This window comes from Xiphophorus hellerii, chromosome 8 (assembly GCF_003331165.1).
Source record: "Xiphophorus hellerii strain 12219 chromosome 8, Xiphophorus_hellerii-4.1, whole genome shotgun sequence".
Classification (NCBI taxonomy): domain Eukaryota; kingdom Metazoa; phylum Chordata; class Actinopteri; order Cyprinodontiformes; family Poeciliidae; genus Xiphophorus; species Xiphophorus hellerii.
This window is the reverse complement of record NC_045679.1, coordinates 20,876,756-20,903,223: the sequence shown is the minus strand read 5'-3', so window position 1 is coordinate 20,903,223 and position 26,468 is coordinate 20,876,756. Positions and strand designations below refer to the sequence as shown.

The 26,468-nt window shown below is 39.0% G+C and overlaps 1 protein-coding gene across 7 annotated transcripts in view; it reads left to right on the top strand.

Annotated features, from left to right (window-relative positions):
* garnl3 (GTPase activating Rap/RanGAP domain like 3) overlaps nt 1–26,468 on the top strand; it is a 75,319-nt gene that overhangs the window by 44,466 nt on the left and 4,385 nt on the right. For 4 of the 7 annotated variants that reach the window (XM_032569696.1, XM_032569697.1, XM_032569699.1 and 1 more), the window contains 26 exons: nt 5,227–5,301; nt 6,465–6,564; nt 8,370–8,488; nt 9,229–9,293; nt 10,642–10,705; nt 10,874–10,900; nt 11,240–11,315; nt 11,763–11,861; nt 11,962–12,065; nt 13,159–13,267; nt 13,420–13,465; nt 13,581–13,687; nt 13,770–13,885; nt 14,322–14,444; nt 16,235–16,309; nt 17,480–17,594; nt 17,699–17,725; nt 17,822–17,926; nt 18,815–18,931; nt 20,353–20,510; nt 21,569–21,727; nt 22,004–22,070; nt 22,620–22,727; nt 23,012–23,130; nt 24,779–24,914; nt 26,397–26,456. In XM_032569696.1, coding sequence (XP_032425587.1) covers nt 5,227–5,301; nt 6,465–6,564; nt 8,370–8,488; nt 9,229–9,293; nt 10,642–10,705; nt 10,874–10,900; nt 11,240–11,315; nt 11,763–11,861; nt 11,962–12,065; nt 13,159–13,267; nt 13,420–13,465; nt 13,581–13,687; nt 13,770–13,885; nt 14,322–14,444; nt 16,235–16,309; nt 17,480–17,594; nt 17,699–17,725; nt 17,822–17,926; nt 18,815–18,931; nt 20,353–20,510; nt 21,569–21,727; nt 22,004–22,070; nt 22,620–22,727; nt 23,012–23,130; nt 24,779–24,914; nt 26,397–26,456 — 2,476 coding nt within the window. The remainder of the gene's footprint in view (nt 1–5,226; nt 5,302–6,464; nt 6,565–8,369; nt 8,489–9,228; nt 9,294–10,641; nt 10,706–10,873; nt 10,901–11,239; nt 11,316–11,762; nt 11,862–11,961; nt 12,066–13,158; nt 13,268–13,419; nt 13,466–13,580; nt 13,688–13,769; nt 13,886–14,321; nt 14,445–16,234; nt 16,310–17,479; nt 17,595–17,698; nt 17,726–17,821; nt 17,927–18,814; nt 18,932–20,352; nt 20,511–21,568; nt 21,728–22,003; nt 22,071–22,619; nt 22,728–23,011; nt 23,131–24,778; nt 24,915–26,396; nt 26,457–26,468) is intronic. The other 3 variants (XM_032569698.1, XM_032569702.1, XM_032569700.1) reach the window with 3 other exon arrangements.

Below are 26,468 nucleotides of genomic sequence, written 5' to 3'. Positions count from 1 at the left end.
TTCACTTTTGAAACTCCCCCAATACAGACGATGTGAATGCTACAGTTCAACACGCTGGCCCGAATGCACACTGAATGTTTCCCCCACGAGTCCAGCCCGTACACGCACACCCCCACCCCCACACGCCCCCACACACACGCACACGCACAAGGGAGGCGGCTCGTGGCTTCGTCTGAATGCTGCACCGGGTTCCCCTCCATTATGCTGCTAGTGGATGCTTCGTGTTGCAGGAGGCGAGAGAAATGGAAGGAGATGGAGGCCTACAGCATCAGAATTTACTTTCCCGTTTCCGCACACACAGACACACACGCCCACACCCCCACACGCATTTGGATCTCAATAGCAAAGCCCATTGAACCCCCCGTGAACGCAGGCAAACACAGTCACATACCGCCACACCGGTAATTTATTTGTTTTCACCCGTATTAATATGCATCCGGCAGCAAGAGAGTGCTGCGTTTTCTGCGGCTTCTTGGAAGACGCAGCTAATTATTTCAGAGAAAACCTCTCTGTCGTTTATCAGAGCTTCACACCTGCTGTAAGCAGGCTCGGCTCTCAATCTGTGGGATTTTATTGTCTCATTATGGACCTCGGGGAGGAAAAGCGGCTACTGCTTCGCTCGTGTGCACGGCCTCAAAGCGAAAACATCACATAGATGCAAAACAAGTCATTGTTCGTGCACTTGAGCACGACACTCCCATCTCTTTGTCCCGCGACGCACTGCTTTAAAGTAATGCATATCAGCGAGGGGTTTGGATCGTTTGTTGAGAGAGGAGTTCAGGGGGATATTTTCATGCTCCCGCATGCAAAACAAAAAATGTTTTTCTAGCCTTTTTAATTAACCTTAACGACATGCTCATTGGCTTTTACTTGGTAGTCACGTTTGGATGTTAGGTTCACGACTGCTATGATTAATGAATTTTATTGAAAATATTGGTTTTCTGCTTGCATTTATTTTTGATTCCAGTAAAATCATCAAAAATGTGTCTGAGCACAATAGAGACCATGAAGGCTGTCTAGTCAAAACAGGTCAGAGAAGGCAATTTTGTCTGGTTTTGAAAGTTACTTGTTTAGAAGAACAGTGATTTTTAATAATGTGGTCCATTTCTGCTTGAAATTTGGAATTTCCTAGTTCCAATCTGGGGAGAAAAATGCTGGAAAGTTGGTTGTTCCTCTCGAAGACAAACATCAAAATCCAGTATGGCTGCCAAGGTAGATTATTTTTTTCACTCTTCCTGTTACAAGGGAGTTTTTCTTTCCACTGTTCCCTCATGCTTGCTTGAGGGATAGGTGCCAATTTGCCAACAAAATGCAGTTAGCTGAATTGAATCAACTACTGTATATGTTGTTAGTGGTCTAACTAAGTGATCTTTGCTTGTAATTATTTAGCTCAGTGGTTCCCAAAGATTTTCTTATGGCCCCCCTATGGATTACAATAAAATACCCCTCCACCCCCACCAAAAAAAAGAAGAAAAAAATCAATTGGGCACACACATTGTTCAACCAGACATAAACCTTTACATGTATTTTGTTTTCAAACTCCACTGAAGTTTATTTCACACTTCAGGTTTCAACAAAACAAACTACAAACCATCTTTACAGTGAAACACTTTTGTGTAACTGTTTGTTGTTGGGGTTTTTTTTCATTCATCCATACCGCTCCCCCCCCACGCCTTGCAATGTGTGGGAACTGAGGTGTTTTATAGGTTGGGAACCATTGGGAACCACCGGTTTTACTAAACAAAGAGAACAAATTGCTTTTTTACATATGTGCAATATTATAGCACCTACGTCTTTACCTATATCTTTATTTAGTTGCTTTTGCAATTCCATTTTGAGCTAAATAAATCTTTGCCTGCCAAAAATCAACAATGCGTGCAAAGGGACACTCGATGATTCAGTTTCCTCTTTCTCAGAAAAGAAACAGAACAGTTTTAGTTCTGTTTTTCTATTATTACTAATTGGAATAGTGGCATTTGTAGTTGAGATAAACATCTGATAGTTTCTTAGCAAGAAAGTCTAAATGCATTTTTGTTTCTTTACATCCAGACTAAAACCCTCTTCTTGTTCAGTTTCTGTTCACCAAACATTTATAATATTCTCACTCTGATGCTGTGTTTATGGGTCAAAGGTCACTTGGACTATTTGCTACTTTCTCATTCAGCTGAAACATCTTTGAATAAACATCAGGCAACCTCAATCTTTATTATTTTCCTTTTTTTTATCTTTCTCTGTCTGTTTGTGTGAATTATCTATACATTATAAGTATAATCAATTTGAGAACCATTGGAGGGTTTTCAAGCACAAATGACCACATCAAAACTTTGACTGAGCCCATAACTTTGACTGAGCCCATACCAAAATGGCCTTTGTTTCATGCTTCAAATCATTGTCCTGCAGGATAAAGAAAAGGCAAGTGAAGTCTGCTTTACAAAGAATTTGACTGGTTAATTAATTAATCATTTAGGAGGTAAAAACATTTTGTTTTGGGGTTTTTTTTCAAATGAAACCAGGTTGGTTTGGGAAGCTTTTTCTCCTTAAATAAAAACCTCATTTGAAAACTGCTTTTTGTATTTACTTGGAATATAATTGTCTAATATTGATGTTGTTTGAGGTTCTGAAACATTTTAGCAAAAGCCACACAAGAAATCTGTGAGGGAACACATTTACATAGAGCAATATATGGAAAACCTGAACAAACGTGTTAAAACTGGTCAGAGGAAACCCCACAGTACTCTACTTAACCAACAGACGAACTACTATTCTTTATTTGTCCTTTCTCACATAATCTGATCAGTTTCTGGCGGCTGGAGAGGGCTACATCACACGTAAGCTGATTAACAACGTAGGAGAGTGTATATTTGTTTAAGCTATTTTGCTGTAGATGTCACTTTTTCATTCTTTTAACACAAGATTACAGTTGAGGTTTGGATTCTTTTGGTGCTTTTAGCCCAATTTTAGACTAAAATTAAAACCTTAATTTTTGCTTGGAGACGGAGTAGCTGAATCTTCCTTTTTTTTATATGATCATATACTAAGCATGATTAGGCGTTTAGACAGCTTCATGATACATTACAGTTCTGCTCCCTTCTCGTTTTCCTGGAGGGATTTGCCATCCGAGCATCAAACAGTGCATGCAAGGATCCAAATCACTTTTTTATTCTCTTTTTTTTTTTTTGTACTGGCTCGGCGGCGACCTTTGTCAGTGACGGGAACAAAATTGTGCTCGACAGTCGGGAGGGTCAAAGAGCTAAGAGCAAAGAGAAAGTCATGAGGAGAGGAATAGGCAAGGGATTAAAGAGTTTGTTGCCTAGCTACCCGGCATCAGTCAGTGAGCTGGTGGAGTTTAATATGTGAATATTAAAATGAATACTTAAATGGAGTAATTTTTTATTTAAAGATACAGTACTACAGATTTTTTTTTTCAGGGCTTTGGAAAAAATATGAAGCTTTTTCACAATTAGTCAATTTGATTAGTGCAAAAAGTGGGCACAAATTTATAAGGTAAGCCAAGAAAAACTCTATTGTTCCTAGAAATGGAAATTTGGGTCACATAATATAAATCTTAATCATAATAATTTTAAAAAAATAAAATGTTGTCTGCACTAATGAGTTAATTTATTCTTTCTCTGGTTTAAATCCAGTCTGGAGTTTGCTTCAACCTCTGTAGGGGACAAAAAGCTTCACCTTCCAACACATCAATGTCCAAAACATACATACATATAATTGATTGAAATAAAATTATAGTCATAGGTCTATTTGGCTCAGTTAAAGTTCAGTGTTGGGCAGGTAATAATTGCTGGTCAAGATCCAGTCTGACCAATGAGTTTTAATTATTTTTACAAAACCGAAAGAAAAGAATTGCAACTTCTGAAGGTGAAAAACTATTTGAGACACATCCAACATTACATGTTTTGTTCAATCTTGTAATATCCCTGAGAAAAGACATTAAGTTTGTATCTGTAACAAAAGTAGACATTGTTGCAAGGCGATGTACATATTATCAACAGACTTAAGCTTTTTTTCTATACTTTGCATTATTAATAGTGCATAAATCTTGCTTCAGACACTTAAAATATATTAATCATTATCAGAGTGAACAAAAAAACAGTTTTGAAGCTTAAATAAACAAGAAAGCTACAAGTGAAAAAGCCTGATTCAATCCAACAACATACCTGGCAAACTTTCTTTGTTTTTGCTTATTCGATCCATAAAATGATAAAAGCATATATATATGGGAACTGGCGACTCGTCCAGCCTTTCTGCAACACTGCAAAGATAAGCAGGTTTAGATGATGGATGAATATTTCATCTGAGATTCTTCCCTTCCCCTTTTCATGTTCTCCATTAGATGAGATGTTGATAGAAGCAACGTTTTAAATCAACACTGGCTGCTGGGAGCCTTCTGTGCAGCACAGTTAATACAGCTTTCAGTCTGTCAGGGGAAATTAGCAATTCCAAGTATTTCTTACCTGAGGAAAAATGGAAAAGGAAAAATAAACTGTTTCCAATAAGACAGATGGAATCAGTGGGATAAGTCCTAACAGCATGTAAACATCCCCTCAGAGATGTTCAGTCTTTCAAATACGGCATACTTCTTTTCTCTAATTAATCACAAACACAAACGTCAGCACAGACCTAAAATACTAAAAATTGGATTCAGAGATCCTACACAGTCTGGGAAAGTATGGAATTTGATTTTAATATTTTAAGGCGTTAAGAGTGTGAAAAAAATGTTTAAAGAAAATTGTTTTTCCAGAATTTGTTTCTCATCCATATTGTGTCCTTTCTTTCCTTCCCTTTTGAATCCCTTATCACAACATGACCATCTAAAACAAGACCTGCTTGTTCTTACAACTACACAGATACATTATTTCTTTCATCCCTTCATGGGCTGTCCAGTTTTATTCTCAAAGCCCTCTCTCTGCTACAGTCAGGTTAGTTTGGGAGAGACAGATAATAGGGCTGAAATGTTGAGTTTTATCATGGAGTAACTACAGATATATAAAGCAGAGTAAAAATGTTGATTTTCCATTACAGAAAATGGATTGCTCCTGTATGTACAGCAGGGCGTTGGATGCTGTTTTCACAGAGTGGTGATATGTCTGCTGTGGTTCCCTTTTTTCTCCATGTTTGCGGTGCATTCGTGACCTCTGCATTTTCCTGCCACGAGCCCCAAATGACCACAAGTTTAATTATAAACATGTTTCTCTGTCTCCCTCTCAGCTGATTTCCAGTGATGCAGATGGGGCCATTCACAGGGCAGGACGCTTCAGGGTGGAGAACGGTTCATTAGATGAGGTACAAATAATATCACATTCTTCTTGTACAAATCTCTGTCCATTTCCATCCATCCATACATCCATATATATCACCTCTTATGTTCTGCAGGACAAGTAATAACGAGGTAATTAACTTGGCACGAGGACTGGAAAAATGAAATATGTCATTGAAGTTTCGTCCTACATAAAAAAAAAAGTACATAGGAGCATCTGTAAATACTAACATGTTGTTGTTAGTCTTGCCATGTCTGTTGGTGTTTGGAAAATGATTTTATGTGGCTTTAAATAACAAGAAACGTTGTGAAAGACAAAGTCCTGGTTGCCATGACTTTAGTGGGTTGCTTTCAGTGTGCTCACATCCCCCAGCACTCACGTTGTATAGTTTGGGTTCATATTTTTGTCGTGATTTATGTCTTTTTCATGCTTAAGGACCATTTGGTGGCTGCATGATGATGCTGTTATTAGGGTTGTAACCTGACAGCAAGACGATCCGGGGTTCAAATCCCGGTCAAGGCTGTTTCTGCATGGAGTTTGCATGTTCTCCATGTGGGTGGGTGGGTTCTCACTGGGTACTCCATCTTACTCCCTCCAATAAAAATATCATGAGTGGGATGATGATTGGTCTCTCTAACTTGGTCTTAGGCACGAGTGTGTGCGTGTGTAGGCGTGTGGGGGTGTGTGCTTGATTGTTTGTCTTGTGTGTTGCTGCGTCGCCCTGTCCAGCTTGTACCCCACCTCTTGCCCAGTGACTGCTGGAGATAGCCACCCATCATCTACAGATGTAGACATTAAATGGATGAATGGAGGGAAAGGTCAATTGACCATCTTGGGAAAAACATTCAGTGCTGTATGAGTGCCCCCAAGTGGTCGGCAATGATTTGCTTAATTACCCAGAAAGCATTGCCTAAATAATACTACTTTTAAAAAAAACAGACAGGATTCGCTCCCATGCTTTTGTCTATTGCTGTTGCTGTCTCAGGTGTCGTATTATATTATAAGAGAATAACTTTGTAGCTTTCAACTGGTAAACTTTTTGCTCCTACAAACCAATGTTCAACTTTGATAATAGACAGTTGGTTCTTTATGTCTGATTTCCTGTCTTGTATTCAGAAAGAATTGCTATTATTCAAGGCATGACCATCAGAATGACGATGTGTGTGTACGTGTGTATGTGACGAGCAGGCTTCAGACTACACTCCTGGAACATGGAGGAGAACGGACGTCCATCTGGAAAACCCAGAGTACCACACCAGATGGTACTTTAAGTACTTCTTGGGAAAAGGTCAGTGGTGCTCTGTAGAGGCTCTATTTAGAATATTTAAAAAAAACACGATTACTCAAAGAGGCAGTTTAAAATAAGACTGAGAAACACACGGGGTGAGAACGAGACAAAGCCAGTGAGACGGCTTTCAGGGCCTGCAGAAACAAATCATGCCTTGAACGTCTTCTCTGGTGCACAAAATGCTTCATATCGTATAAATTCAGTCTTGTCTCTGTGCTGCATCACTCTTCATTTGTAACTAAAATCTAACTATATTCCAGCTCAACTAAACTCTAATCTCACACACCGCCTATGGAGAAAACCGTTGGAGAAAATGCAGCACAGTCTCAGTAGTCAGACAAAGTAATGTCACCTTCCACGCATCAAGCTTGCAATAACAGAGAAAGTAGAAAGAAAGAAAAACATTTAAATTAGTCACCTATTCCTTCACCTCTCTGACTCTCATCATTTCAACATCCTCATTAACACGAAGAACCTGCCCGTTCCCCGACTCACGGTGTAGGTGGCAACGCAAGTGGCACAACAGAAGATAAAAGTCTGCGTTCCTTAACCACGATTTAAGCCAGAAAGAGCACAGCCATCTGAAAGGTTGAGATAAATTATACAACCTGGGGTGGATACAGACGCTTCTGAGGGGAAGTTAGTTATATAAAAAAAACTACGAAGAAAGAAAATCCATTTTGTCCTCCACTCAGGATCTAATGAGGCTGCGGAATAGGGAGTTTGAAAATGAAGAAAGTTGGCTCGACCTGTTTGGACCACAGCTGAGCCATCTGTGTCTCACAGCCTGAGCTAGCTCACTGCGCCCGACAACACATGATGAACTGGAGGCCACTTCCTGTGTGATGGAGCACCTGCATTTATACAGTGGCATGAATTCACATTTTATTGATGATCTGATAAAAAAAACAAACAAAAGAAATCTTCTGTTTTCTGGGATTAAAAAGCATAAAATAAAAACTTTTCCAAACCAAACCAAAGGAAAACAATGCAGAGTTGTTGCTTATCTAAGGCATAAAATATGCCAATGAACGAATGGCTAAAAACAATTGGAGTCTAACTAAATTCAGAGATTTGTGTGGCGTTGTTTCTAAAGATGTGACATTATCAACTTCAGAGAAGGAGGCATGAATAGTCTGAGTCAAAGGTTTAATAACCCGGGTTAAGACTTAATGAAAAAGTACATATGACAAGGTAAAAATACCATAATAGATAAAGAGCACAAAACAGCAGGGATCAGAAAGGAAGAACTGGGTGTATGCCTTTATTGGTGACAATGTAATAGCTTTTGTTTTTGCGTGCACGATGTCTCACAAAAGTATTAATACAATTTGAGCATTTTTCCTTTTAGTATTTTATATGATAGATCAACACAAAAGTAATCCATCAATGTGAAGTGGAAGGAAGAGGACACATGGTTTTCAAAGTGTTTTTGTTTTTTTTTACACAGGCATGCATTTGTATTCAGGTCACTTCATCCTGACACCCAGAAATAAAATGTAGTGGAATCATTTACTTTGAGAAATCACACAACTAAAGATAGTCTACCTGTCTGTATCTTATAGTGTGAGTGTGACTACAGCTGTTCTGTGATTTGGTTTGTTAGAAAACTGAAAACTAATACTGTGAAGCACGCAGATACAAATTCATGCCACTCTTTTCAAATTTTGGACTCCCCCCCCTGAAAAATCCCTTAAAGTTTGCAGCTGCAATATATAGGAAATGTGACAACTTCTAAAAGCAACCAGTGCTTTTCCGAGACAGTGTGGAACTTGCATCCATGCGTCGCCTTTTTCTTCCTTCAGTCCACCAGAACTACGTGGGTACAGATGCCGAGAAAAACCCTTTCTACCTGTCGGTCGTTCTCTCGGACCAGAACAACCAGCGGGTCCCTCAGTACCGAGCCATTCTCTGGAGAAAAACGGTGAGCTGACCCGATTATTTACCAAAATGGACAGAGTTCAACTCTAAATACCTTTTCTAGAATTTTTCAATCTGGTGAGTAAGATGAATGTCAATATGAAGACTCTTTTGAAAAAAAGATACTTTACAAACATTACTGCCTCACAATATCCTCCACAAATCAAGTATTTTTTAATTTTTTTTAAGTGATAGCACTCCAGCAAACAAAATGTATAAATATTTCCTTCTTGCATGTATTGTTGAAGGAATATAAAGACACTCAGACTGCTATGTTTTGGGACCTTGGTATTCCATCTTTGAGTCCTAGTGTGTGTAGGATGCAGGTTCCTCGATGTGTGTTTGCTGTTTAGTGATTCAGTTACATGACCAGGACAGCAGGGATCTAATTTTGCTCTGCGGCCTCGTCTGGAACCTGATTAGGGCGCCGCACCTCCGCTGCATGGGCACATTGATTTGTCCCTTTTCTGACGAGACTTTAACTCATACAGGATGTTTGTGTCGTCGTCGTTCTGCAACAGAGCAACTATGCAATTATTCTGTCTTTAATTGAAGAAAGCCCGAGTGGTTTTGGGAGCTTGTTGGGTAGAGTTGTGGAGAGCATCTTATTTGCACGGAAAATCCATGAGGAGCAGCAGGAAAGCATGTTTAAAACATGGACATTTTTCAAACCAGAAGGTGAAGGACACTGAGGTGGCTAATGTGGTTTTTAATCCCGGATGTTTGTCACTCTTATTCTCTCAGGGAACTTTGAAGATCAGCCTCCCGTACAGTCCGACTAAAACACTATCAGTCAAGTCCATCTTAAGGTGAGAGACAAACACAACTTTTATTCTACTTTTTATCAAGATCTGGTTTCACATATGTCGCTTCTTAGACACCAGACCTCAGCCTTGCATTGTAAGAGTTTTTCTTATTATTTATGTTGGGCTTTATGCAACAGGTCCATAATACAGGGGTTGTATGCCTGCAGCATTTGCAGGTTAGGGTGATAAATTCAACTTTTCAACCTTTTTGTAGGCTGTGAACCCATACGCTGTGAATCAAATCCGTTCTCTTAGTTGTTAGAAATTAGCAATGCATTATGGAGATGAATAAGGAAAACTAATGTATTGATCTTAAATCATTTGTATAAGTAATATTTTCTGATTAATTCATATTGATCCCCATTTCATTGTGGTTATGATCTGCACGTGAGCCAGTGGAATCCCTCTGGTAACCAGTGTTTAGTTATATAAAAAAAAGTATCATGATGGCAGCATAAATAAAACGTCAAAGTTTACTTTAAATCATTAAACAAAATTATAAAGAACAATGAACTAAGCTCTTGAATGAGCTTTGCTTCATAAGCCTCTTAAGGATAAAGTTATTGCTAATGCATTTCCTCTCTTTTCCACAACACTTTTCCCTTCCACTCAACTTTCCAGCAGTTCTCACTCTCAAAAGCCAACATTATTACCAATAATAATTTGTGATGTACCATCCTACTGTCTTTCTGCCTTCCGCAGGATTGTGTAAAGAAATTAACAGAAACAAATATTAAAAATATATCACATTGTCTGTTATGAATCAGCTTCATTTTATTTATATGTCTACCTTTATAAATTAAGTTACTTAAATAAATGACATTTTTGCTTATATTCTTCTTATTTTGTCTGTCGCTGAAATAAATATCTGAAACTAAAGAATTCAGAATCTAAACTTTTTACTCTATGATAACTATTAAATTGCATAAAATGGACAAGATGTGCCCTTAAACATGATTGCGGTTCAGTTTCAAAAACAACATTTCACAAGAATGGCCCATATATTTCCTTTACTTAATAGATGTTTTGGCTATTTGCACAAAATACCTTGTGTTTCAGGTAGCAAATGCCAGACTAGAAACAGGATATAAGAAGCTGCATGACAGAGGAGATTGGAAATGATGAATTCCTCAGGCTGGGGAGGATCAGCAGTGAAATTGAAACAAGTTCAAATTGTTCAAATTAAGATGAGAAATCCCCCATTTCAGTTCTCATTTTTCAGTATGACTTTCTGAGCCATTGGCCTTCAGTCATTCCTAAATCCCTGCTTTTTGTTCTCTCTTTTTTCCCCAACCCCTCTCCTGCTCTTCTTCCAATATTTCATTTCCTCCTCATCTTTCCTCGATTACAGTGCAATGAACATGGACAGGTTTGAGAAAGGCCCCAGGGAGATCCTCAACCCAGAGATTCAGAAGGTGAGAGTGACACCGGAGCGGCAGCCGGCTCCCCCCGCTCAAGCGGCGGTTCATTTCACGCCACACCTGATCAGCAGCACCTAAACTCTATAATGTCCTCAGGCTGTGTCATCTATCATCGCTGTGCTGGTTAGTATGAATGACACTTTTTATTTCCTCTTTCCTCAGGACCTGCTGGTGTTGGAGGAACAGGAGGTATGGAAGGATGTAGCACTGTTTGCTCGTTCGTACTGTTATTTATCTTTTTTTTTCTGCAAAGTATTTTGTTACATATGTTTTCCAGTCTTATATTGATGGGTTTGGGTTTTTTTTTTTTTTTTACAAAAAAGCTATATTCAGTGTACTTTTCAATTTAATTCATGTTCTGACTCTAATTTAATTGCATTCAATGCTTTTTATGCTTTAATGAAGGAGATGATACACATTTGTTGGGTCCATGTTTGCATGGACATGTTTTCATACTTTACCAAACATATCCATATTAGCTGTTTTTGTTCTGAACCATAATGTCCATATTTTTAATTTTTTTTATAGGGTTCAGTCAATTTTAAATTTGGTGTGCTGTTTGCCAGAGACGGACAGCTCACAGATGACGAGATGTTTAGCAATGGTAAAACGCTTACTTTATTGGCACAATTTATGTTTGTAATTTGTTAATTTAATTCAATGTGATAATTTGACATTGGGGTTTATGTATTTATTGTGATGTTTTCTTAATTTTTAGCCTTTTTAGTTGTAGCTTAGTGTAGCTATAGCCTATGTCTTATTAGATTAGCTTTGCTATAAAAACAATAATGCTTCTGTACCTTGCCAAAAATATTCAAGCCATTTTAAAATTTGTGCTTTTTTTGTCACACAGCTGAATTTACATCGCACATGGGTGGAATAATGCCTTTAATGATTCGTTTATTTCTCAAAGAAATTGAGTTTTATTTAGGAGTTTCAGATTACTGGGGGCTCAATCCATGCACTGTTTTGTGGAGAACATCAGAATGAACGAAAACCTTTGCAAATATGGCAGAACGTACATGTTGACGGGCTTTTATGTTCGTTTTAGAGACGGGGAGCGAGAACTTCGACAAGTTCCTCAATTTGCTGGGCGATACTGTCACACTGCAGGGGTGGGCAGGCTATCGAGGAGGGCTCGACACCAAGAGTAAGAAAAGACTTACAGCATCTTACGAGAAAAGAGGTGTTAAAGCACGGTTTTGTTTATTGCATTTCGATGTGGTTTGATTTCTGTTTTGTCTCTCCAGATGACACTACAGGACTTCAGTCCATCTACACGGTGTATCAAGGCCATGAGCTCATGTTCCACGTCTCCACCATGTTGCCCTACTCTAAGGAGAACAAGCAGCAGGTTTGTGTATAGGAGAGCCTTCAAATATGTTATTATAGGAAACAGTCTGTGCTCATCCTGGGGTTTACTGAAGTGTTGCGTGATCCCAGAGACGAGCTGCGGATCAAACACATCCCACCAGGATATTTCACCTCAGCCTGTCGACTGGTGTTTCTTTTCCTAAAACATTATTTTATTATTGTGAGTTAGTCGTGGTGTTTATAAAGGGTTATGATGCAACACTAGAGGCTTGGAGGTGGAAGGAATACTGCCTGATTTCAAAAAAAGGGGATCCTAGGTTTACAAGTTAGACGTATGTTGTACACTTGGAAAAAAATATAGATTTTTTTTTAAGTTAGTTCTGTCAAACAAAACAAAAAATGCAGATCTAATCATCTAAAAGATTCATGCTCAAGGGGAAAAGGTCTTTTGTAAGTTGCTGCAATTGCATTGGTTCAGAAAAAAATGTGTTATGAACTTAGCATTCAGTGTGTAATTTAACATAACATTAAATTTCCTAAATGTCTTGCTTTCTGTCACTTTTAATCAGTTTGAGCAGCTTTTGCTCTCTGCTTGTTTTTCACTTCGGCCTGTTGTGTCTACTTTTTTTCTTCTTTTGTGATTGCTTGCATTTTTGTTTACTACTTCTTCTTCATCTTCTTCATCATCCAGTCTAATGATTTGCTAATTTGTGATCTGAAAACTTCCATTGTTGTTCCAACTGTATGTTTAAGGTGGTTAACAATGTGTTGGTGTTTTCAGGGTGTAGTGTTCGGTTTCCTCCAAACATCATTTTGCGTTTGACTTCTGAAGTTACTAGTAGCACTGGATTTTATTAAGTGGTAAGATGGTTGAATGTATGCCACATGTGTCAGAAATATGTATTTTTAAAAAGCTGAAATCAGTTGTTCTTTAGAAATAATGGGCTACATTGACCAATCTCAACAAATCCACTAAAATACACTGACGTTCAGGGATGTATCTTGACAAAATGTCAAAGAGTTTTGTCAGTATTAATACTTTTGCCCATAAATGCATTAGGGGGAAAATATTTCCCAGGTTCATCAGGGTTCTTTGTTTAGGCTGCTGTCTCTTGCCTTTGTGTGTCTGAAAGGTGGAGCGGAAGAGGCACATTGGAAACGACATCGTTACCATCGTATTTCAGGAAGGGGACGACGCGTCGTCGTCCTTCAAACCATCTATGATCCGATCACACTTCACCCGTATCCTTCACATGGACAACGGATGTCAGACAAATCAAGCGGTCGGCTACAGGAGCAGCCGACCGCCGGAGTGAAAAGCAGAACACTGAAATTACCTGCTAAAGCAATGTGCTTCCGTCATCATGTAGCTTTCCGATACATTTTATTTTCAGATATTTTTGCTTTAGTCAGGTATAATAGCCAGAATGACAGTTACAGGTGAGTTGCTTCGGTTCTTACAGCGTAATGGTTATTTTATACAGACCTCCATTTGTTTCATTTGCTTTTTTAATGGGTCTTAGAGATATTTCACAAAGCCTTCTCTTCGCCACAGGTTGAAGATTTTCTCGGAGGAGAGCGTTCCACTGTTTGGACCCCCTCTTCCATCTCCGCCTGTATTTACTGACCACCACGAATTCAGGGACTTTTTATTAGTCAAATGTATGAAAACAACAAAGCGCAGACACATCGGAGCTTATGCTGACGTGTTTCTAATACTCTGACCTCCCCTCTTCTCGCTCAGTAATCAATGGAGAGAAAGCCACACTGGAGACGCCAACGTTTGCCCAGAAACGTCAGCGGACCCTTGACATGCTGATCCGCTCGCTCTACCAAGACCTCATGCCTGACCTGCACAAGGTAACGAAGCATTTCTGACCATAACTCCTGTACAGAGAGCTGGATAGGTGTCGGTTTTGGTTCTCCACAAGTTTCTTTTTTTTTTTTTGTTTGCCCCAATCCTGCTGTCACCAGCAGCGACTGTAGCCACTGCTCAGCTGCGTTCTGCTACATCTCACTGCAGTCTCCCTCCGCACACTGCACCACACCGACTGGGTACCACTGCAATGCTGACTTTCTCAGCAGGGCTCCCTCTCCTCATATCACTTTTGTTCTTATTTCTCTTGGGTTTTTTCCACTCCTTTCCCTTCACCGTTGGCCCTAACACGACTCGGTTCAAACTGCGTTTTCACTGCTGCTGCTCAACACCCTCCTCCCGCCTGAGGGTTTGTCTCTAAGACGCCTTTTTCCTTTCTCTTTCCCTGTGTGTGCCACACTTTATGTGTTCCACGTTTAGGTTCCCTTTTCTCCCCAGAACATGTTAAACCGGAGGTCTTTCAGCGACGTGCTGCCTGAGTCTCCGAAGTCGGCGCGTAAGAAGGAGGAGGCCCGGCAGGCTGAGTTTGTCCGAATAGGGCAGGTGAGATTACAAACATAGCAACACGATGTGCAAGACTTTTGGAGAAGGCAGCAAAAAACACTGAAGTGTGCACGCCTGCTGCACAACACACACATTGTGGTTACGCTCTAAAAAGGTAAACATTATGATGCCAGCATTGGGTCATCTCTCCAAATCACAGAACTCATTTCCATTTCAACAATACAGGGAACTGTCCATGGTGTTATAAGAAAGTGGAAGTGATTGTAACAAAACAGCACAGCTGATAGGAAATAAAATCATATGAAATTCAAATATTAGAAAAGAAAGAGGGTAGGGTGTTTTTTTGTTTCCTTTCATTTCCAACAATATTGTACATTTGTTCAATCTGCTGCATTTTTTCTGAACTGTTTTCTTTAAAATGGAAAAACCCCTCCAGAAAGCTAAACAATGAAAATGTCAAAATGTATTTTGGTTGTTTTTATATTTTCCTTAATATTCTCTGAACTTTGTGGTCGTTTTGTGACAAAGTTAAACAAAGTCCTAGGAGTATACATCTGAAAAAACAGGAGACAGGTGGTGTGATTAGTAAATAAAACCAGGTGTGAGGGAGCAGAGAGAGACAAACCAAATACACAACCTAAAAAGCATAAAGCATCAAAATAGTTGCCTTATTTAATTTGGAACACTTTTTTAGGTGTTTTTGCTTTTAAACCAGCTGTTATAATAAAATGAATCCACACAGTTGTTGTTTTTGAGCCAGATGAGCGAACCACAGTCCAAAGAAAAGATCAGGGTTGAATAATCACTTTCAATCAGCCTCTGTGTTTTGTCTTAGTGAGGCGAATATGGTCGAGGCATCCCTTTACTTAATGTGCGTTTAGACAATCTTACAGTCAGAAGAAGAAGAAATCCCAAACTACGATCCCAACCATTAATCCTACAGACCTGTCTGTTTGTGTAAAGTGTTTTGGCCATCATTCTTCCCGTCGCTCACCGTGACACTGACAAGCTAACAACTGCTTTTAGATGAACCCGTAAAGTGGTGCTACCTCAGAGAGATTGCCTCAGTTGTTTTGTTCCTGTGTTTTCTTCGTTCGCCAACCACTTGAGTGTCTTCTGCCCTTTGTTTATTTATTTATTTATTTTTTTTATTTGCTGCTGATAAACAGAAAACCTGGATATCTCCAGGTTGTGACTTAAAGCGTAAAATTGAAAGGAAAAAGGGAGAAATGTCTCATGGGATGAATAAATATAATTTTTCTTTGTGTTTAATGAATGATTGGACCCCATAGTGTGCTGCTACGCCTTTTGTGCAGTTGGTTGGTATGTTTTCCATTATCTCCAAATTGCCTGTTTACAGAGATATGTGAATGCTATTGCCTTCTTCTTCTGCTTAAATTTGCAATGGTTAATCTGATCTGAGGAACAGACGGCCAAATCGTGTTCTGTGCTCGTTTCTACAGGATTTTGTTTAGGAGTATCAGCCTACGGAGGGCTAAATTCAGATTCACACCACACTTTCTAGATTGGTTCTGGTAAAAAAAAAATAACTGAAAGGCTTAAATCCCTTTTATTCCTGACCTTTTTCTTGGTATCTAGTATACAATTCTAATAAAATACATTAATCGGTGGCTGCAACATGACCAAATACAAGGAAACTCCTACTACAAGTACTTTTCTTAGCTGTGTACAATTTACTACGGCTTCACCAGAATTTTTAAGGCACCAAAAATGTAGGGAAAAAAAATCAGGAGACAGAAGACTAGATAAATATTTGCTGTAGTTTTTAGTGCGCATGTCGGGTTTATTAGATGCTGTCTCTTATCCAGGCTCTGAAGCTGAAGACCATCGTGAGAGGAGATGCACCAACAAGCCTTGTTACCACAGGCCTGTGCAGAAAAGAGGTGACAGAGAAACACACACAATGCCGAACAAACATCCACGTGATTCTGTAATTTAAAACATCTGCAAAATAGTCGGCGAAGCCAAAAAAAGGATGCTGGAGGTTATCTATTTGTCATGTTGAGCAAAAATTATCACCAATCTACCTGGAAAATGTTACCTTTTTATGCAGTTTAGTTCTCTTGAAATGTCTACAGGTCAGTCATTTGCTTTATTCTATGGTAAAATTAATATTTTTCTACTTACTTGGGTCAAATACGTTGAGTATCTGAAAGCTTCTCACAGCTGTAATTTTGATCCAGTCCTCCTAACAGGACTAGCATGAATGACTGAGGTTTATAGGCATCCTTGTTCACTGACACCACAGATTTTCCCTGGACTGCATCAGGGCTTTGTGATGTACACTCTAAAACCTTAATTTTGTTGTTGTTAATCCATTTTGCATCTGATTCATCAATATGAATAAGGTAATTGTCCATATGGAAGACCATTTGTGCCCAAGCATAAACTTCTTTGGCTGATATGTTACTTTAATGTTTCTTCATAATGTTCTTTTTACATAATTCCCTTTATTTATTCATTTTTTTAAGTGTAGCTTCGTAACATGATGTTGCCTCTCCCATACATCAAATTTGGGATTATGTCTTCAGGCTTTCAAGGCTCTTTTTTCCAACATTGTAATAATGGCATCACTTTATTTTTAGTTTCTTCAGAGTTCATGACATTTCTTCAAAAGTAAAGATATTTTCGCACGAGTATATTTGCGAATTGTAATCTGACTTAATTTATTGCTTTTGGAGTAATGGTTTGCTGAATGGCTCTTTAGCCCAGGTCCTGTTGACCCTCTCTCACCAGCATCCTCACAAAAGCTTCCGACCAGTCGACTGTCTCCTTGCATATGACTGACATAAACATGTCAATCATACATTGACTCAGATGATGCTTACAAAGCCATGTCATCAATGTCTGGGTTTTTCAATTTGTTAAACGGATTTGCAATATTATGAAAATTATCTCTGGTGTTTGGGAAATAGAAATCATTTTGACAGTCCCAACTGGACTAAAACAGCAAATTTTTTTTTTTTTTTTTTTTTTGATTTATGTCAGACAGTTATGTGGGGGGTTTTATTGTGCATTTAATTTTTCAAAACCTTGTTTTCCCAACACTGCAGCCATGGGAATCTCAGTCTTTCAGCAGCACGTTCCCCTACGAGATCATATGTGCCGACTCGTGGGGTCAGTCTCTGCTGGTGGCCACCGACACAGCGGGGGTCTTGATGCTGGATGGTGAGTAAATCTCGATCAGTCTCTCTGAAATAATTACACAATCACCAGCACAATATCAAGCTGCTGCTCTGATGATGACTGTAATAATGCTGTCTGTGCTTTAGGCCCCGACCCGCCGCTGCCCGGTGCTGGTGAGTGGCATCCAGTCAATAACTCTGTTCCTTCCTCAGGTGCGATGTATTTGTCACTCCTCATTTGACGACGTGGATCGCTGTATTGTGTTTCAGAGACGCCGACGCTTCCCCCTGTGCAGGTGTTTGACAAAACCATGGCAGTGAAGCAGATGCACATTCTGGAGCCTCAGGACCTTCTGATTACCCGGGCAGACAAAGGTAGGGTGGAAAGAAAAGACTGATGCTGTTTAGTACTTCCTCCTTGCACATCAGAGGTAGATTTCCTTTAATCAACTCTTTTTCATCCTGTTATTGAATCAACTATCTGCAGCGTATGCTTAGTCTCATTATCCTCTCTAAATGAATCTCTGTCATCTCTCTCTCTCTGGTTGAAAACATGGCGAACCTTTCTACTCGAGCTGGTCCAAAGTGGCATTGATCTCATGCTGAGATCTAAGGAATCTTACCCATAGAGAGCTTAAACTCTGTCATGCTGAAGGGCTTAGGGAGGGTAGACTGCAGGAAAGGACTAAAAGATCAGCTCCCTCAACATTAAAAAGAAAACATACATACAGCGACAGCCTTTTGAACTTGTTCACATTTTGTCACGTTTCCGCCACCGCAACTTTCTTAACTGGGATATGATGAGATCTGCAACACAGATCAGCAAATATTGATGGGATTGAAAGATATATATATAAAAAATATTGTGCTATTAATCATGTAAAAAAATGATTATTTGTATTCATCCCAGTTGAGTGAAGACTTTGTACAACTCCATTTTGCCGAAATTGCAGCTGCAAGACTTAAGCTCAGTCAGACCGGATGGAGTCTCTAAACAGCAATTTTCATGTTTTGTTTTTGATCATCAGTTGGATTCAGATCTTGCTTTTAATTGGAGCGATCCTAACACATGAACATGCTTTGATCTAAACCGATTTAGTGTCAACCTGACTGTATGTTTAGAGTTACGGTTCTGCTGGAAAGTTTTAAGACCTTTTCAGCCTCTAACATGCAACTCCTTATTGTTAAAGAGTTTGGCTTGTCGAATGAATAATAAAAAAAAAACCCTTTGTGAAACAGAAGTGTCCCTCATTTCGTTTCCAGGAAAGGACGCTCGGCTGTACGTGTTCAGACTCGGCGGCATCAAGAGAGGCCTGGAGGAACGGCAGCTCGTCAGAAGCAAGTGTGACTGCAGGGAGAACAAACTGGAGAAAACTAAAGGTGAGCAGCAGCTGCACAGACCGCAAACCGATCCCTATCACACTCAAGCAAAAGCTCCTCTCAACTGCAAACGCTGACGTTGGATCGTGTCGACTTCTAGTCTTGTAGAACAAGAGATGGCCATATGGCAGAATTAACCTTCCGGTTTATATCACTCATTAAATTGCAAGAGGAGGAACGTTATTGGTGCCAAACAAAGCTGGGCTCTCTGTAGTAAACCAATCAGTTATCCTCAGAGATCAATCAATTACACCCTTCCTGGTCAATGCCAACTTTTGGTTTTCTTTGAGCTTCTGATTTTTACTTATGCTAAAGAAAATAATGCATGAAAGAGAAATAAAATGTTTCAAGCTCTTTAGTTTAGGATCCAAACGAAAATTAAGAAATTAAAGGTGATTCCCATGTATGCATGTAAGCATTTTGTTCCTAACCTTTATCTGATTCTTAAAATAAAGAAAAGTGTGACAAAGTGCACTCTACTTGTTGATGCATCTTTAGACTAAAAATATTGGAGCTATTGGCTTTGATACAGTTAATTAATAGGAAGAACTAATTAGTTTTTCAGTTTATTGTTGATTAGAAGTAATCCAGAACAAAGTGAAAAAAACATGTCAGAGACTGAAGCTCAGTCTGAACATTCAACATTCAATGGAAGCATGAATTAAAAAAAAATATTTAAACTGCACTTAAACTAGTATTTTCCAGAGGTTTTATTATCTAATTCCCAGTCATTATAAATTTCTGGAAATAAATTATATCACTGAAAGCATCAGTGGTAAGGTGCTCACATATGTCCTTCATATCAACTCGCAAAGTTAGCTTGTATAAATCTTTAGGTGACTGATGATTTCTTTTGTTTGGTGATTTACTGGACTGTTCTTCTGGCTTTGGGACTGGCAGTTTTATGGAGCCAGTTGTTTGAACCCAGATGTTTCTTTCATAAAAACACAGAAAAAGATTTTATTTTAGGCTAGTGCTTCTCAGTAAATCCAATCGCATATATCATGACAATATCAATGTTTGCAGTATTGCGATTACAAAGTGTGATTTTGGTGGCTGAGAGACTGAACTCTTGGTGTTGATTGCAAATTTCAGTGACAATATTGCCATAACGTAGTTTCCTGATATTATTCAGTCCTGTTTAAAGGAAAAAAATAAAAATAAAATCTCATTGTAAAGTTTTAAAGCTTATCATAGTAAACTCTGTAAATTCAAAATATCCTTCATGCCCCACAGCTAATTTTGCAGTTGGTGTTTTGCATTTATGCTGAAGTTAATTCACGACACAGTTTTTTTTTTTTTTTTTAATTGACATTTGGTAACCTGAGATCTACTCATCCTCAACTCTGCCCTTGGTCATGTGTACAGAAACGCTGAGATATTTCTAATGTATTTCTTGTCTCCTTTCCTCTTTGGGCCAGGTTGTCATTTGTACTCTATCAACACCCACCACGGCTCCGAGCTGAGAATAGTAGCAGCCATCAGAACCAAACTCCTCCTAATTACCAGGAAGCATCCGCGTTTCAGCGCTGTCACCACGGGAGCAGACTCCCCGGTGGAGGAGTTTCAGTATATACGGGTATGACAGTCCCAACATACAGATGCATAAAGAGAACAAAAATAAATAAATTAATTAATACTATTTTATATGAATATTTATTTTTGCACAAAATAGAGCAAACATATAGTGGGACTTGCCATGTCTTCTTTGTGTCAACTTATTTTTTCAAATATGTTGATGTTTAGATCTAATTTCTCCAAAACAAATAAATGTTTGTTTTGTTTGTTATAAAACAATCAGAAACAGTTTTCTGATTGTTTTATAAATCAGAAAAGGACACTTGCAATACTTATATACCTAATATTAATACTTGATAACTAAATTTTTCTTCTTTTGTGTACATTTTCGTTCTGAAGTTACAGCGTGAATGTCACTAATTTACAAAGCTTCATTTTTGCCTTTTTCCAATGTGTTATCATTATACAACATCCAACTTCTACAAAGCTTAAAAACAAGCATTTCATTCTTAAGTTTGAATTAGATGCAGGTTTTTCTTTTTTGCTACACTCGATCAAAATTACACACAAATAACATACACATACATAACCATCCAATGACATTTAGTTAAACGAGCCAACTTTAATTAAGCTTTACTACTTGCATTTGAATGAATTTTTAAAGATGCAACCCAATTATGCTAAAATATTCATGTCATGACTGAAAAAAGTGTGAGGTTTTTCTGTAACCTGCTGTAAATATTAGAGTGAGTACAGCATATATCTGAGTATGTATATTTTACTCTGCATGGATTAAAGTAAAGCTGCGTTAAATTTAAAATTTATTGAAGCATTAGGTTGTCTTATTTTTTTTTTTGCCTTTAAAAGGTCAAAAGCATAATTTAAAAATCCCAAATCAGTACAGCATTCAAACCAGTGATTAGTGTATTTAAACTTCCCACTGTGTTTTATAACCATGGTACCTAACTTTTAAAAAGAGAAAGGCTTCATATCACAGGTACTGCTTGTTATAGTCTGTATATTGAATGACACGTTCCAAAAAAAAAAGGCTTTCACACCTTCGAGGGTTTTTCCATGGAAATATGATCAAGCGATGACGTTAACGAACCTCACCCACAGGAAATCTGTCTGTGTGACCCGCCTGTGGTGATGGCGCTGGTAGACGGTCCGACCGGGGAGAACGACAACATGATATGCGTGGCCTACAAACACCAGTTCGACCTGATCAATGAGAGCACCGGGGATGCCTATCGACTTCATCACGTTGACGCCAACAGGGTGAGGAACTTGGTGCGCGTGCACAATGTCGCTGAAGTGTCGTTTTTGAAAAAGATCACCAAAGAGTGGTCATTTATAACAAGCTAAAAAAGCAACAGACTCAGATATGACAGCAGAAATCGCCATGTGAAGGGAATACGCTGCAGATCTTTTACATTCCCTTGAGTTAGTGTGACCTGACATTATTCTCCAAAAGGCCTTCTGTCACATTTAGCCTTTTGTACTTTTTCCAGATGTTCGAGTGATTTCTGTAAAGTGACTTGCCTTTGCCTGCAGGTAAACTTTGTAGCAGCCATTGATGTGTATGAAGACGGCGAGGCGGGCCTCCTCTTGTGTTACAACTGTGAGTCTCCCTTTGACTTTTCACATTTTAGATGCTCTTTGATTCAGGTCAAAGCTGGACCATGTTTTTTTTTCTCCTGCACTTAGAAAAGGGAACATCCACCTTTGCTCTAAACCCTGTTTGTCACATTAAAACCACAAAATTAAATGTATTTCATTTGTATTTTATCTTATCGGAAAAGCATCCCTGCAACATGCTGCCGCCACCACCGTGTTTCAAAGTGGATGTTGTAGTTGTACTCCGTTTACTTATCAGGTGGCTTATGAGGACATTTTGTAATAGTGGATGCTATTTAGGGGTATCAAATCAAAAAGGGGATGAATACAAATATCATGACATTATATATTTTTTTTACTTTTTTCTCTCTACTTAGCTACATTTTTTCAATAACTCAAACTGCTTTTCATATCTACCTTGCAAAAAAGCAGCTTAGACCTTATTGATTAATATCACTCTTGTTTTCTGTAGTTCTGAGTACAAAAAAGCTAGCAAAAAAAGGAAGTGAGCCCCTTTTATTTTATGTGAATTTGCACTTGTTTCTTCCTCCAGATATTTGTTACTATAAGAAAGTTTGCCCCTTTAACGGCTCCACACCAATGATCCAGTCCAACACTTCTGATTTCCACTTCAGCTGGAACCAGATGCCCAACGCTATCGGTAGGTAGCTCCCCACCCTGCCCATTGCGGTCACCATGGAAACACCATGTGTGACCAGAAGCATCCTGCTGACATTAGATTATGTGCATGTTTTTGTTTGGAGATGCTGTTGAGAGGCTGATGCTTCCTGAATCCACTACCCCTGAATGACTCTGTGTCGTAAACGAAATTCTGCCAAGCTATTAATAAAAGCATATAAAAAAAAGCAAACAAAATTAAAAATTTAAAAAAAAGATCTGATATGGTGATTTATTTTTTTTTATGTGCTTATTTTGTGTTTGCAGTTTGCGCTTTTCCTTACATCCTCGCCTTCACAACGGATTCCATTGAGATCCGACTGGTGGTCAATGGAAACCTTGTTTACACAGCAGTGGTCCCGGAGCTGCAGCTGGCTGCCTCGAGGGTCAGTATGATTAGATGCAATTACGCGACCAGGGCAGGGCTTTCTTGGAGCCAGCGCATGCTTGTTGCCCAGAGCCAAAAAACGTCTTGCACCTTTAGACTGTTGGCTCCGTGTTATTTTTTTTTCTAACCCAAACCAATATCTTGGCTCGTAGACATTTAAAAATCTCCAGCAGATGTTTTTTGAAACTGCATGCACGACAACGACTTCACTCAATCATAAAAGAAGATATAAAAATGAATCTAGCTAGATATAAACATGTAGAAATCTCAGCACAGACGACATGAAAGATGATAGTGAACCAAAATGGGCTGCTCATATGACACACGCGTTAGCTGAAGTGCAGCGGCTTTTATGTAGATAGGTGCAAACATAAGCTTTGCAAAGCTGCTGAATAAAACACATCAAAGATCTCAACAGAAATATTACATACTTAAAATAATATAACTAGGCTGTATTTGAACCACAAAGCTAAATACTGCACAATGTGAAGCGATGTAGAGATATCCACCTAGAACATTCAGGTCCATCTCAATCCATTTGAATATTATCAAAAGCAAATTTATGTCCATAACATGAATCAAAACATGGAATTAATTTACTAAAGTTTTGATGACATACAGTTGGTGTAGACCTAAAATTAGGCCAATAAAAGCAAAGTTTAATACGGAGATCTTAAAACGTAGGTGTGTCTGACCTGCACATAACAAGACTAATAGTAGTTCCAGCAGACATACACTCCCTCATTAAGGAGGGTAAGCCACAAAATGTTATAGAATAGAATAGAATAGAATAGAATAGAATAGAATAGAATAGAATAGAGATCCCCAAGGGGAAATTAAAGAACAAATTAAGAAATTAAAGAAGCTGGCTGTTCACGGAGTGTTGTATGCACGCGTTAGTGGAAAGTTAATTGGAAGGAAAAAGGTGTGGCAGACAAATATGTACAAGCAGATATATATAAACACAGCCTTGTGGAGATTATGAATCAAAGCCTTTCCAAAAGTGTGTGGGAGACTCACAGATTCAGGAGCAACCAAACCCAGGCTATAGGTCTTGTTTTAAGCCAATCTAAGTATCTACATGTAATGCTTCCAATTTCTCGAAAAATAAATGCTGCTTTTTGGATACATGTAAGCCATGATCATCAAAACGAGCAGAAAAAAAAGTGCTGGAAATATCTTTGTGTAATGAATCAAGTTTCACTTTTTGAGTCAAAGTACTGAAGTGAATCAACTTTTCTCAGGGTATTCTAATTTATGAAGATGCACCAGTAGAATAATTTGTTTCTGTTTGTACATTCAATCATTTTAAAAACTAAGCACTTATAATCTGCGAATTTGCTGCAAATCTAAATCCATTCGAATTTAATCAAGCATTTGAATGTTTGCAGTCGCTTGGTGTCAGTCTTTCAGCTCTGTTACTTCAATCAAACCCAGATGAGCTTCGTCATAAATTTTACAGAGAACTAATCTAAAAAAATTTTTAAAAAAGAAAAATGAGTGGACCTGGCATCAAACACAAATCTCCGTCTCTTTTCGGATTCCTTTTTTTTTTCTTGCCTCCCTTTGTCTCATCTCTGTCATCTCTCTGCTGTACCTCGCTTCCACTTTACTCTGCGTGCTTCTGTGTTTTATTCCGCCCACAGTCGGACATCTATTTTGTCTCGTCGGCGCCGGTGAGCTCAGCCTCCAACTGCAGTTCCAGAGACACCAGCTCTCAGAGCTCCCCCCAGACGCCCACAGGCTACGAGATGCCCGTATTTCCTTCACCGCTCGGAGATGGTAAAGCCCTGCACATAAAAAGCTCCGGGGCGAGAAGGGGGGAGAGTTGTTGTCTGGAAGGTGTTCAGATGACTCCAGAGCTATGTGACTTTGGGTGCCCTCACAGGCTTCAGTTTGACATTTGCATAAAGTGAACTCTGCAGGACGACTCTGTGACTCCACAGTGTTAGGGTTAGTTATGCACAATTTAGTCCTGTGCAGGTTTTCTCTTGCTTTGACTGAGATCCTTTTCTTCTGACTGTTCAGGACAGACAACTTTCATAATCTACTGCTCCATGCTCGCTACAGGCGGAGGTGCCGGGCGAATATGTTGCTACGGTTTCAAGTTTCTTTCTTCTGTTCGTCGCCAGCACCTTTGCGCGAAGTGTGTTGCAAACCGAGCCAGTCGTGTCATTGCTACTCGCACTTAAAATCTGAAAATGCAGCTAATAATATTCATACCCCTTGAATTTCTTTTCACATTTTGTCAACAACTCGTAATATTTGTGCGTTTTTGCTTACTTATGGTAGAAATGAATAATTGCATAGGGACAAGAAAAGTTTTCAAAGGTTTTTTTTGTTTGTATTTTTACATTCTGTATGAACCGTAATGTTCATACAGAATGTATTTTGACCCTTTCATCCCTAAATAAAATCCAACCAATGGCCTTCTTATCAATCAATCAATCACATTTTATTTGTATAGCACATTTCAGCAGCAAGGCATTTCAAAGTGCTTAGATCATCTAATCAATAATTGGAGTTCAGTTGTGTGTAATATAGTTTGAGTTTAAACCCAGCTGTTCTGTGGAGGTTTCAGTAGTTTGTCAAAGACCAAACATAGCAGACAGGTTGGCGAGAAGCTTAAATCAGGGTTAGATTAGAAAATAATCTGGACGGACAGACAGATATATCAGACTTTATACCTCCATCCTCCCCCCCACTATCAACAGCATTGATTTCAGGGATTATTGGGATCATTTTAACCCACTTTTAACCCCTAACGGTGTCCATATTTCCTCATCCAGCCTCCCTTTCCTCTCAGTTCTGTCAGCCGTCCTGAGCTGATGGATTGAGGAGGAGGTCCGCCCCTTGTTCATTGGATTTTACATCTGTTGATGTTGGTGACTTTGACTGAGGACAAAGACAGAGAAACACGGTTATTAAATGGGTTGCCCGCGCCATTAAGCCTCATCCGTACTGAGGGGAGCAGTTATTTACAGGTCCCATTAAGGCTAACAGGAAGAAAGGTTTGGCTGTTGCTGCTGCAATTAGCCGAGGGCAGGATTTATGCTCTTAGACCGCTGCAGGTAATCAGTTCTCTCTGAGGGATTTTGATTTTCTGCCGTGTTGTTTCTAGTTGTGTGTGTCGTTCTGCACCACCCAGACAACTGAGACTGTGCGGGCGTGTGGGTGTGTGTATGTGTGTGTGTGTTTCTGCACCTAATCTGTGTTACTGTGTGTGTACAGTTTGTGTAACCCTCTTCTTCATTCCTGGTTCAGATTCAATACGGATCCCCTATGGTACCAAGCTTTCCCTGTACATGTCTAAGGACGCTGAAGGTACTGCAGGAT